The 14,213-nt window shown below is 40.9% G+C and overlaps 1 protein-coding gene across 11 annotated transcripts in view; it reads right to left on the minus strand.

Moving 5' to 3' along the window:
- The window catches only part of macf1a (microtubule actin crosslinking factor 1a), a 577,816-nt gene that overhangs the window by 40,136 nt on the left and 523,467 nt on the right, over window positions 1-14,213 (minus strand). For all 11 annotated transcript variants that reach the window (XM_070899169.1, XM_070899162.1, XM_070899161.1 and 8 more), the window contains 6 exons: window positions 12,327-12,533; window positions 8,954-9,073; window positions 7,080-7,249; window positions 6,004-6,163; window positions 4,619-4,813; window positions 95-223 (listed from right to left, as the gene is read on the minus strand). In XM_070899169.1, the coding sequence (XP_070755270.1) occupies window positions 95-223; window positions 4,619-4,813; window positions 6,004-6,163; window positions 7,080-7,249; window positions 8,954-9,073; window positions 12,327-12,533 (981 nt within the window). The remainder of the gene's footprint in view (window positions 1-94; window positions 224-4,618; window positions 4,814-6,003; window positions 6,164-7,079; window positions 7,250-8,953; window positions 9,074-12,326; window positions 12,534-14,213) is intronic.

Consider the following 14,213-nt stretch of genomic DNA (forward strand, 5'->3'; position numbering starts at 1 on the left):
TGGTAGAATGGATTAATATTCAGCCCATTTCTATGAATACACTGGACGTTCTAATACAAAGAATCTCACTTCACCATTCAATTGGGCAACTTGCCTTGTGTAAATCTATCAAGGACTGCAGAGCCTCCACATCATCTGGTAGAACTCCTCGGAATCGAAGAGACTGCTCTGCCTCAGAAAGCCACTCTAGGAGGACATGGACAGCGTTGCGGAATTCCTCTGCCTATGGCAGAATTCAATAATGGTGGTTAATATCATATAAATCAGTTCTTTTCTGACATTTAAAGTGGAACTTTAGAATTACATAATAATTGCAATAATCTTCCAAAAAAATTTTCACGCACATAAATTTAAAAAAAAAAATCAAATTTTAACTTTCAATTAAATTGCGCCTCAACATTATTTTGGAATGGTGGTGAGAAAGGAAGATTATGGATCATGGGCTCTGCATAACTGCACGTGACAATGACACATAGAAGTAATTGATTTTGATACAGATTTATTTTTCATGTTGCCCACCTTCCCATCCATATTCCATCTGAGAGCATATCCAAATTAGGAATCAAAATTATTGTCTTACTGGTGAGAGACTAGGAACTGTAGATGAGCAGAGGGATTTAGATGTCCATGTATACAAATCACTAAAAGCTAGTGCACAACAACAATTTTTATTTATATAGCGCTTTTAACGTAGTAAAACATCCCAGGGCGCATCACAGAAGTGATATAAAACAAAACAAATAAATTTGACACCGAGCCACAGAAGAAGAAATTACAGCAGATGATCAAAAGCTTGGTTAAAGAGGTAGGCTTTAAGTTGTGCCTTAAAGGAAGAAAGAGAGGTAGAGAGGCGGAGAGGTTTAGGGAGAGATTTCCAGAGCTTAGGGCCCAAGCAGCTAAAAAGCACGGCCACCGATGGTTGAGTAGTTATAATCAGGGATGCTCAACAGGGCAGAATTTGAGGAACGCAGACATCTCGTGGGGTTGTGAGATTGAAAGAGATTACAGAGATAGGGAGGGGTGAGGCCATGGTGGGATTTGTAAACAAGGATGAGAATTTTGAAATCGAGGCATTGCTTAACCGGAAGCCAATGTAGGTCAGCGAGCACAGGGGTGATGGGTGCGAGTTAGGACACAGGCTGTTGAGTTTTGGATGAACTCAAGTTTACTTAGTGTAGAATGTGGGAGCCCAGCCAGGAGTGCATTGGAGTAGTCACATCTAGGAGGTAACAAAGACATGGATGAGGATTTTAGCAGCAGAAGAGCTGAGGCAGGGGCGGAGGCGGGCAATGTTACAGAGGTGAAAATAGGCGGTTTTAGTTATGCTGCGGATGTGTGGCCGGAAGCTCATTTCAGGATCAAATATGTCGTCTAGGTTGCGAAGAGTCTGGTTTAGCCTCAGATAGATGCTAGAGTGAGGGATGGAGTCAGTGGCTAGAGAACGCAGTTTGTGGCGGGGACCAAAGACAATGGTTTCCGTCTTCTCAATATTTAATTGGAGAAAATTTCTGCTCATCCAGTACTGGATGTCGGACAAGCAGTCTGACAATTTAGAGACCATGGAGGGGTCGAGAGAAGTGGTGGAGAGGTAGAGCTGGGTGTCATAAGTGTACATGTGGAAACTGACTCTGTGTTTTTGGATGATATCGCCAAGTGGCAGCCTATAGATGAGAAATAGGAGGGGGCCAAGGATAGATCCTTGGGGGACACCAGAGATAACGATGCGGGAGTGGGAAGAGAAGCCATTGCAGGAGATTTTCTGGCTACGATTAGATAGATAAGAATGGAACCAGGCGAGTGCAGTCCCACCCAGCTGGACGATGGTGGAGAGGTGTTGGAGGAGGATGGAGTGGTAAACTGTGTTGAAGGCTGCAGAGGGGTCCAGAAGGACGAGGGGGGATAGTTTACCTTCACCACAGTAACAAAGGATGTCATTTGTGACTTTTATGAGAGCCATTTCGGTACTGTGGCAGGGGCAAAAACCAAATTGAAGGGATTCAAACATTGAATTCATGGAAAGATGGTCACGGATTTGGGAGGCGACAACACGTTCAAGGACTTGAGAGTTTAGAGATGGGGTAGTAGCTAGCAAGCACAGTGAGGGTCAAGGGTTGTTTTTTTGAGGAGAGGGGTGGTGACTGCAGATTTGAAGGAAAAGTGAACAGTATCTGAGGAGAGAAAACTGTTAACAATGTTGACTAACATAGGAGCCAAAAAAGGAAGTTGGGTGGTCAGCAGTTTAGTGGGAATAGGGTCAAGGGAGCAGGAAGTGGGTCCCATGGACAAGATGAACCTGGAGAGGTCAAGAGGCGAGATCAAAGAGAAACTAGAGAATGATGCGAGTTTAGGGCTAGGGTAGAGAGGAACCTCAAAGGAAGTTTGACCTGGTGGGCTAGGGGAAGGAAGGGAACTCCAGCTGATTGTCTCAAAGATTGAGACCATCCAAAGAAGTCCATGAGCTCCTCACACTTGCTGTTTAAGACGACGGTTAACAGTAGAAAATAGCAGCCGGGTGTTATCTTCGCATTCCAGAATGATCCTGTAACAGAGAGTGATTTTGGCAGACAAGAGCAGGACCCGATAATGCTTTATGTGGTCGAGCCAGATCTGTCGGTGAATGGCTAAACCAGTTGTCCGCCACATCCTTTCAAGTCTGCGCCCCTTGGACTTGAGGGAGCGAAGACGAGGGCTGTACCAGGGGGAACGGCCAGGGTGAGAGAGAGTAATGGTTTTAATAGGGACTAGGGCAGTAAAGGTGGTGATGAGGGTGTGGTTGAGCAGATCGGTGGCTGCAGAAAGGTCATGGTGAAAGGTGGACCAAAGGTTGGACAGTTTTTAGTTGATAAGTGCATTTGTATGAGTTTGGAGAGAGATTTTTCCAGGGGCGGATGCAGAAGGAAGTAGGTTTGGATTGGGGAAGGGGGATGTGAGTGGAGTGAGATACAAGAAAATGGTCAGAGATGGCCTTATCTGTAACTGACACGGTAGGAATAGCGAGGCCACGAGAGATGGCAAGGTCAAGGGGGTGGCCGTAAATATGGGTTGAGGAATTCACATGGAGGGAGAGATTAAGGAAGGACAGGAAGGTAGTGAACTCAGAGGAGAGAGAGCATGATGAATTGCACAGGTACTAAATGTAATCAAAATGACAAATGGAATCTTGCCTTTATCTCAAAGGGGGCTGGAAGTTATGTTTTAGTTATACAGAACCTTGGTCAGAATTCATTTGGAACATTGCGTTCAGTTTTGGGCACCACACCTCAGAAGTGGATGCAATGAAGATTCATCAGAATTATACCAGGGCTTCAAGGGTTAAATTATGAGGGCAGGTTGCATAAACTTGGTTTGTACTCCCTTGAATTTAGATGGTTGAGATGTGATCTAATTGAGATGTTTAAAATGATTAATAAAAGAGATTCAATAGATAGTGAAACTATTTCCTCTGGTGGCGCAATCCAGAACAAGGGAGTACAATCTTAAAATTAGAGCTCGGCCATTCATGAGTAACATTAGGAAGCATTTTTCCATACAAAGAGTAGAGGAAATCCAGAACACTCTTCCTCAAAAGGCTGGGGATGCTGGGTCAATTGAAAGTTTCAAGACTTGGATCAATAGATTTTTGTTAGGTCAGCGTATCAAAGGATGTGGAGCAAAGGCAGGTAAAATGTAGTTGAGGTACAGATCAGTCATGATCTGAATGAATGGTAGGACAGGCTCGAGGGACTGAATGGCCTACTCCTGTTCTTATAAGACAAAGTTAGTGTACGTGAAAATGATTGTTAATGGGCTGCATCATGCATTGTGGGACAGTTTGCTGAGTGCAGATAAACTTAATTTGAAATGCATTACAAGAAGTGGTGGTGCTGATATTGATCTTTTTGCAGCGGTTGTAGAATAATCTTCACTATTGATAATTGTTAGAATAAAATTGAATATAGAGAAAATAAATAACCAGGGAATGAAAATAGTAATGTACTGAGAGTTTTTGTGACTCCTTGGACAATGTTGTGTTTTAATCTCTTTAATAAGGTACAGATATAAATGGTAATGTACTGAGAGGTCTTGTAATACATTGGACATTGTTAAGTTTTAAACTACATTAACAAGCACAGAGGCCGTGCGAGATTGGAAACCCCCTTGATCAGATAACCTTTGTAAAAACAGAAATTGTGCAAAGACAGCTGCAATGCATTATAGGCAACAACCAATGGTAGTTGAGCATGATGCATATGCGCAATGGGAAACTAATCAACAGTAATCATGTACTTATCAAGTAAAAGAGTATAAAATGTGTGCGAAATGTATTGCACATCGAAGATCCGTTCTCAGAGGTCTGAGAAGTGAGATGCTTCCCCTGCCGGCTTGAATAAAGTTCGTGTTCTTACTTATCCGAGGTGTCCGCCTGCTGATTCCAGGTCAAAGAGTAGTTGAGTTTTTATATCAATTAATCCACTTTTACAATAACAAACTACATCACTGTAAAATTGGGAGAGTTATCAGTGCAGTGTGAAAGAGTGCATCATAATATAACAATAGGTCGTTACTGTGTGCTTCCTTCACTCTGTTTTTAAGTTGCAACAAATTCTGAATATCATTAAATACCATAATGTGTTCTCACCTGCTTAAGTGCCTGCTCAAGTCGCGTCTGTTTGGAGACAGAGAGTTTGCAGACTGTGTCCCACCGTATGCTCAGTTCCTGCAGCTGAACTTTCACCCAAGTTGTATCATCGCGACTGTTCTCAATCAATTCACGAGCTGATCGTTTCAGCACCTGTACACTACTGGTGCGCTTACCAAGTTCTTTCTGGAAAACCTACAGGACAAAGGAAACGTTTCAGTGTGTAAAATCTAATAACATGAAGTAGAACTTAAGAAATCTATGTTTCTGTAAAGTTTTCTGCAAACTAAAATCTGTAACTGTTCACAGAAATGTAAAGTCATATAGGACCTTCAGTTAGCTGTTAATATTTCAATGAAGCAATATAAGGTTGAATGTAATACTGCATGCAGTTTTGGTTTCCATATTAACGAAAGGATATACTTACTTTGGAGGCAGTACACAGAAGGTTAACTAGATTGATTCCAGGGATGAGGGGTTGACTTATGAGGAAAGGTTGAGTAGGTTGGGCCTCTACTTATTGGAATTCAGATGAATGAGAGGTGATCTTATCAAAGCATAGAAAATAGGTGCAGGAGCAGGCCATTCGGCCCTTCGAGCCTGCACTGCTATTCAATATGATCAAGGCTGATCATTCAACCTCAGTACCCCACCCCAGCCTTCTCTCCATACCCCCTGATCCCTTTAGCTGTAAGGGCCACATCTAATTCCCTTTTGAATATGTCCAACAAACTGGACTCAACAACTTTCTGTGGTAGAGAATTCCAAAGGTTTACAATTCTCTGGGTGAAAAAGTTTCTCCTCATCTCGGTCCTATATGGCTTACCCCTTATCCTTAAGATTGTGTCCCCTGGTTCTGGACTTCCCCAACATCGGGAACATTCTTCCTGCATCGAACCTGTCCAGTCCAGTCAGAATTTTATACGTTTCTATGAGATCCCCTCTCATTCTTCTAAATTCCAGTGAGTATAAGCTGAGCCGTATAACTTATAAGATTATAGAGGGGGCTTGACAAGGTCGATGCAGGGAGGATATTTCCACTGATGGAGGAGACTAGAGCTAGAGGGCATGATCTTAGAATAAGGGGCCGCCCATTTAAAACTGAGATGAGGAGAAATTTCTTCTCTCAGAGGGTTGTTAATCTGTGGAATTCATTGCCTCAGAGAGCTGTGGAAGCTGGGACATTGAATAAATTTAAGACAGAAATAGACAGTTTCTTAAAAATAAGGGGTTATGGGGAGCGGGCAGGGAAGTGGAGCTGAGTCCATGATCGGATCAGCCATGATCTTATTAAATGGCGGAGCAGGCTCGAGGGGCCGTATGGCCTACTTCTGCTCCTATTTCTTATGTTATTATGTAATGCTTTCTTAACAAAAATACTTTACCTTGTGAGCATCCATCAAGTTCATCACCAGATCTAGGTCTCCATGGACAGGTTGATCCTCAGCTAACTGTGGCTCGATCTTGTACAGCCAGTCAACGAGAGCCTGGAGTGCATCGGTAAACTGCCCTGAAAACAGAAGGGCTTCCTCCAACTTGTGCTGCCTAAACAGGACCGGAACATTAACAATCCTTAGTATTTGGTAAAGTTACACCCTCCAAGTATTATGCTTATAGGTGTGAAACAAGAGTCCGTAGCCAAACAAAATGGATATAGTTTATCAGCAAATAACCTCCATTTAAAAAAAAAGTGATTAAATCTATTTTTGCTTACAATATCTGATGCAATATCATGCATCATCTAGCCAGAATAAAGTTGCGCAGATATGCTTATAAATATTCAGTCTAATTGGAAAAGTACTCCATTTCCAGAAGATTATTCCATTTCACAGCAAGCAAGTTAAAAAGCTCGAGGAACAGCACCTCATCTTTTGATTAGGCACTTTACAGCCTTTTCTACTCAACAGAGTTCAATAATTTCAGACCATAACCTCTGCTCCTTCACATGGCAGCTGTTGATGTTTCTGCAATTCCCATATACACCTCTTCTCGATTGATCTTTTGTTTCTTTACTTGTCCCATTATCAACTCCTTTTGCTTTGTACTATCATCCCTTTTATCATTGAATCTTTCCTGCCTTCCACCATATCACAGACCTTCATTTTTGTTCTTTTCTCTTCTCCCCCTTTTCCCTGCTTCTGCACCTGCTTAAAATCTGTCACATCTAACTTTTTCCAGTTCTAACGAAAGGTCATCGGTCTGAAATATTAACTCTCTTTCTCTCTCCACAGAGGCTGCCTGACCTGCTGAGTATTTCCAGCATTTTCTGTTTCTAAGTTAAAAGCAGTTTACCTGTGACTTGGCAGGTTATAAATCCAATCAGAGCAATTTTGTCAGTTCTTAAGCATCTTATCATTATTAAATACATAAATATATAACAATTGTTTATAATTTTCTTGGCTAGAAAATCTCACTTGATCCTAGACAACAGTATGCTGAAACCTTAATTTATCTCCCTCACCTCTCCACAGATTTGCCACAGACAGTGTCCCACTTATCTCGCACTTCTCCCAGTAGATTATCCAATTTCTGACAGTCATCTGCAAGTGAGGCCTTGTCTTTCATGGAGCGACCCATTCGGATTGTGGTGTCATACACTGGCTGTTTCCCACCCAGAGTTTTTTGGAAGTCCTAGTTTAATAAAAAAAAAGCACAGCAACATTGGAAATACAAGAGTACAGACTGTACGTCTCTGAGCAACACATCAGATCTCGATTTGGCAATCACCAATTTGGTCATTAAAGTATCCACATTTTTGTGTTGGTGCCTAAAATGTTTATTTAATTGCCATTGGGACTTTTCAACTCGGTTTACTTTTGATACGCTACATGACTTGGCTCTAACTTTTGTAACCAAATTCACAAAATTATATCTGTAGGATCTAAATGCTTCGAAACAATATTAATTTGAGGGCTACACATCTGTGGGCAACATTTAAACTGCTCATTTGCAGAGAGTTTTATTTACCCACATGTTTTAGAAACCAAGATTGGTTTTTCATTCAGAAATATGATACAGATTGAGTTACAGTTGCAGCTGCAGTGTGAATAAGCTGCAATTTAATCCTTTTGCCTGCATAAAGTTCTGACCAACCTTGCGCTCTATCTTTCTGGTTCACAGAATAAACATAAAAATTGCATTTATAAAACATGAAATGTCAACTATGCAATTCCAGAGCCACTTTAACAAAAACTTGCAGTCCACTGAGAAGCAAACTGCAAACATAAGCTTGCCTCAGTTAACAATGCAATGTAGTAATGCTACACACTCGGGTGAAGACACTAGATGTTCAACTAATTGACTATGAATGGGTAAAAACTAGACCATTTTATGTACAACTATTATTTTGTTTACAGTTGTAAATGGGAGACACATACCTTATGATGATGCAGTTGTCTAGTTATATTTAATTTGAATCATTCTGTTCTCATTTGCAACAGACATTATAAATTGATATACTATAATTTGGACTAAATAGCACACATTTTTATGGTGGGATTGGCCAACACCAAATTCTCTAAGCATTAGATAGCATTCCCATCAATACGAACTCTGCCAAACTACAGAATCAAATGATGAAATGAAAAATAACTTGGCTGCTGCCAATCCACATGCTGGGTGGGTTTAATTACTTTCTTATATTGGCTGTCTTTTCAGATGATTTTGAAATTGAAAGGGGAAATAGAATTTAGATATCTATATCCATGCAGGCAGGATACGTACATGACGACTTTATAACCTGTACGTTTTTAAAAATCACTGTTTACTACTTTGAGTAACGAACAAAAGATGTAATTATGTATTTTGTTCTCGTTTAACTTTGCTTTAGTCGTTATTCGAACAACTTGCTATTAGTCTTCTTTATTGGTTGTGTTTAACTGCCTGAACTGGGTGGTATGGTACCAAACCACAAGAAACAAAAGGTGGTCCCTAGCATGAGCTAAATTAGACAATCTCAACAGGACAGAGTTGAGGGAGTTAAAACTGGGTTCAGCATTCCAGAGGAGGTTGTAAAAAAGACAAGTTAGCAAGGAATCCTGCTCCTGATTGTTCCTCTGTGACCCCTTCTAATGTATTGACATCAGGATTGGACTCAGCTGTGCTGGTCCCCGCGGTGGAATAGCCTGCCTAAGATTAGTCAAGAATGGGCACATAGTTAAGGCATTGGAGAGCTGAAGCTGCCCGTGGAACAGTACACCAGCAAGCGTCACCATCCTCAGCAGAGAATAGGCAAAGGGAACATTCGGAAGGAAGAAAAAAAAATCAACGTAGGTTGTGCTTTGTAAGTAAAAGAATCAGATCCAATTTTATGGAATGGAGCATCAGATTTCTTACCTTGTGCTTTGTAAGCTGCAACTTGATTTTATCTGGATCATTGGAAATTTCAAGATCAGTGTCCAGATTGTTTTCTGCCTCCTCCAGCCAGTCAATCAATTTTTTCCAGGCTTCATAGAACTGAAGTTATAAAAACACAACACTCTGAATTAAACTCAATTGGATCAAAATCAAAATGTACATTTTAGCTGAGAAACTACAGTAGAATCCATTTGCTTGCATCATCACAAAGTATTTGCACCATTAAAACAGACGGATACAAGGATCTCGTGGAGCTGTGTAAATTAAATTATTTCAAAAACTAAAGGCAGAAAGAAAATTGGCAGAAAACTAATGGGGGAAAATACCCTTCAATCTTTGCACTTAAGTTGCTCTTTATTTTGGAACGGTTATTTTCAGTTCCAGACACATCTCAAATTGAGTAAAGAAATATAAATACGCTCAGTAATTTATCACTATTAATGGTTCAGTGCATATCAGTATTTGAAAATGACAGTAATATTCCTCAAAGTATGAAGTGCCAACAAAAATAATTTCAAACAAATTGTTTTGAGCAAAGGACTCCAAACTCGACATGGTAACTTTGACTGATTCTGGCACTCTGCCTGACTCCAGTGCAGAATTTTTACCAGTCTTAGCCGAGATAACTTAGGGAGCGAGGGAAATTTTACCGTCAAAGATATTTCCAAGAGTGTATTAAGAACTGCTGGAGAGCTTTGCAGGATGAAATGCTCACCTCCCTCCCCCACTTAAGGAAGATTATATGGGAGAGAAGGCTTACATTTTTGTGATGGCGCATTATGGATACATCAAGGGGCTGGATACATTATGGATACATCAAATCCCCTGAGAGGACAGACGCACCAACATTAGCATCCTTGACCAGGCCAACATCCCTAGCATTGAAGCACTGACCATACTTGATCAGCTCCGACTGGGCAGGCCACATTGTCAGCATGCCAGACACAAGACTCCCAAAGCAAGCGCTCTACTCAGAACTCCTTCTTGGAAAACGAGCCAAGGGTGGACAGAAGAAACGTTACAAGGACGCGCTCAAAGCCTCCCTGATAAAATGCGGCATCCCCACCGACACCTGGGAGTCCCTGGCCAAAGACCGCCCTGAATGGAGGAAGTGCATCCGGGAGGGCACTGAGCGCCTCGAGTCTCATTGCCGAGTGCATGCAGAAAACAAGCACAGACAGCGGAAGGAATGCGCAGCAAACCTGTTCCACCCTCCCTTACCCTCAACGACTGTCTGTCCCACCTGTGGCAGGGACTGTGGCTCTCGTTGGACTGTTCAACCACCTAAGGGCTCATTCTAAGAGTGTAAGCAAGTCTTCCTTGATTCCGAGGGACTGCTTATGATGATGATGACATCAAGTAAATTAATTTGGATTAAAATCATCAAAGCACCATGTGAGGATATCCTGTATTGTATTGAGCTCTGCCTTCTGCTAATATGATAACTTGCTACAATTTTGAGTCAGAATTAGGACTTGGGTATTTTTGAAGACATTTCTCTCATATGCCAACTCTCAACATTTCATGTTAACAGTTAGCGTTCTGGACACAGGCTGAGCCTACTTTCGCAAGTCCTGGTATGAAGTGATTCCCAGTACTGCACTTTGTGGATATGAATTCTTGAGAAACTAGGTGTTCCAGTCTTGTTGTATGCAGTGGCTTGAAGCACTTTGCAGCAGGACTCACTGGTGCTTTGAGGGAAGAAATTGCATTAACTGAGGGGAAAAATGGATGGGAGCAGTGTGCCACAGTTGAATTGAGCAGGGGTAGAGAAGAGTGCTAGGTTCAGTAGTGGAAAGAAAGGGAGAAGGATATCAGTATGAACTGTTGGTGGGGGGGGGGGGGAAACTGTGTTGGTGAGGGTGCGTTGAGAAGGAGAGTGTATGTCTGTGAGAGGCTGGGAAATTGGATGGGGTACAGTCTTTGTGAACTGCATCTGAAGGGGGTAGAGTACCTTTGTGTAGTGGGGTGGATGTGGAAGAATGTTGTTGCAACTTTTGCAAGTGATGGTCTGGAGGTATGCTCAATATCCAAATGTCACTTTACAATTTTTAAATATCCAAAAACAAAGTGTAAATTAACCATAATGCATCACCATTAATATAAAAATGCAATTGTTTCCAGGAAAGCATGGTCCTCTAGCAAACCTACAGACCCCCCTTTCAAACTGCATCACTAATTTTTTGCCTTCAACATTTGTATTCCTTCTTCTGGCTTTAACATACATGTTAATTTTCCTTTGATTATAAATGAAGGAATGCTCGATATACCTACAACTTAAGTTACAATTCTTCATAATTATTTGGTTCTACTTGTAATCAGGGCTGTTCTTGGGGTGTTGGCTACTGGGGGCTGTGTCAGCTTTTTTTGAAAGTATTGACCTGTTTTTGCTTGATCCTAGATTGGCATAATTGCTGAAAAACTTGTCACATTGGAGCAGCAGTTTGTTGATCATGACTGTTTGCAACCCAAAGGGAATAAACATGGAAAACAAACCCATATTTTAGCCAAGGGAGGGAAGAAAAGCCATATAGTCCTCTCTACTGCAGATACTAGGAGCTAAGCTAAAAGGAAATTATTAAAATACATCAGTGGATTAAACTGCTTTTGTGGACCCTTCAAAAATATTTCTGAGTAGAATCCCTGAAATCAGAAAGCTGCAAGTGTTTTGTATTTTTAACCCGATAACCATACAGATGAGGCAATTTGTTTCTGCCTGTGGAATAAATGAATTTGAAGTTCCAAATTCCCATTTCTTTTGATGAAATAGTTTGACTTGAAAAGTGCAGATATAAGTCGTCAAATTATGGGGTTAAGTGGTATTTAGGGCAGTGTAATATTTAAACAGGGACTCCAGAGCTAGATTTCAAGAAGGAGAATGGAGAGAAAATGGGAAAAGATACTGAGACTTAAAACAGTTCAAAAATAAACTAAAGATTAAAGTAGTAAATATGAAAGAAAACAAATGGGAGAAAAGACGGGTAAGAAAAGGAAAAAAAGGGGACAAATTAAAGCTTTTAAAATATTTTTCTAAAAAAAACTTTAGTAGCTATTACAGTAATCAAGATACTTCTGGTACCTGGGCAGCTTTATTATAGCCATAAAAATTCTTGCTGTACAGTGTGTGAGCTGAAAACTAAAATGGTCAGCCCAGTGAGCTTCATTGTCCTTGGAGCTGTGAGCACATAAGGGTTTTGGGGAAAACAAAATATAAACTTTGAACGATATGATTAATCAGCCATTGATTACATTAAAAAGTTTACTCTTCTCGCTTGGTCTTTAACTAGTTAAGCAAAAAATCTTCCTTTTTGGTAAAAATACAGTCAACACACTTCACTTTAATTCTGCATACCTGCTTTGCACGTTTTCTGGCCTCGTCAAGTGCTCTTCCTCTCTCGACAGAGCGCTGGACCACTTTCTCCCAGCGTGATTGCACACTGAAGAGAAGGTTCTTTATCAGAACTACATCCTGTTTCTGGCTGAGGAACTTCAGCTGATTTCCAGTTTTATCCAGGTCAATGATTTGGTCACGATGAGAATTTACTTCATTGGCAAAAATCTGGAAAATAGTAACAGGCATTAAGCTGAACCGCCACATATAAATTAAAACTAATCTCAACAGCTGTGTGGTTTTTGTGAGGTATTTCTTTATTTTTGCCCACTCAGGACTCATTAGAGGATAAATAGGTAACTCGTTGCAAGAGTTCGGTCAGTGCTGTTCTGTAGCTAGTCATTAGAAAGTGGCCTGAGATCATTCCCTTTTATTTTCCTTTTCTCCATGTGGGGAAACCCACAATATCACAGCTGAGATTGGGAATCAAGGGTACAAGACACTGACATAGCATAATGGGGACCACAACAAATAGCACTAACTGTGTTGTTTCTTTATGTGATTTTTAATATGTGACAAAAGTCTCAGTTTTGACTGCCGTAAAGATGTTTAAATGCATTTGTTAGTTTACTAATGGTTTGTTAAATGGATTGTAAAATTAAACATACAATTCAGATTCTTTACAATAGTTCCAATATTTATAAATTCTTGTCCAAAGTACAATTAATGTATTTTCACAAACTATTAAGTGCAAAGACAAAGGAACAATGTTTTGGTGTACTGACATGTTTTAAAAGGTCTTGAGGCGATGCAGTTGTCAACCCACATTTACAGTGTCCTGAATTGCTGAAGTCTTATCATCCCCAGTATAGAGCAGTCACCCCATTCCCATTTCCTGCATCGAGGCAATCACCCATTTCCATCCCCAGTATGGAGGCAGTCACCCATTCCCATTATTGAGGCAATCACCCCATTCCCAGTATCAAGCAGTCATCTCATTTCCATTCCCAGCATCAAGAGTCACACCATTCTCATCCACAGTATCGAGCAGTCATAAGAACATAAGAAATAGGAGAAGGAGTAGGTCATTCGGCCCCTCGAGCCTGCTCCGCCATTCAATATCATGGATGATCTTCTATCTCAACTCCACTTTCCTGCACTATCCCCATATCCCTTGATTCCCTTAATATCCAAAAATCTATCGATTTCTGTCTTGAATACAACCAACGACTGAGCCTCTACATCCCTCTGGGGTAGAGAATTCCAAAGATTCACCATCCTCTGAGTGAAGAAATTTCTCATTACCTTAATCCTAAATGGCTGACCCCTTATTCTGAGACTGTGACCCCTGGATCTTGACTCCCCAGCCAGGGGAAACATCCTCTCTGCATCTACCCTGTCAAGCCCTGTAAGAATTGTGTATGTTCGAATGAGATTACCTCTCATTCTTCTAAACTCTAGAAAATATAGGCCCAGTTAACTCAATCTCTCCTCATAAGACAATCCCCCCATCCCAGGAATCAGTCTGGTGAACCTTTGTTGCACTCCCTCTAGGTGAATAGTACCCTTACCTGAGGCAAGGAGACCAAAATTGCACACAATACTCCAGGGTGTGGTCTCACCAGGGCCCTATATAATTGCAGCAAGACGTCTTTAATCTTATACTCAAATCCTCTTGTAATAAAGCCTAACATTCAACTTGCTTTCCAAATTGCCTGCTGTACGATTTTGCTTTCCTAATTGCCTGTTGTACCTGCATGTTAACTTTGTGATTCGTGTACAAGGACACCCAGGTCTCGCTGAACACCAACATTTCCCAATCTCTCACCATTTAAAAAATACTCTGCTTTTTCTATTTTCCCTACCAAAGTGGATAACTTCAGATTTCTCACGTTATATTCCATTTGT

Source organism: Pristiophorus japonicus, chromosome 14 (genome assembly GCF_044704955.1).
Source record: "Pristiophorus japonicus isolate sPriJap1 chromosome 14, sPriJap1.hap1, whole genome shotgun sequence".
Taxonomy (NCBI): Eukaryota; Metazoa; Chordata; class Chondrichthyes; family Pristiophoridae; genus Pristiophorus; species Pristiophorus japonicus.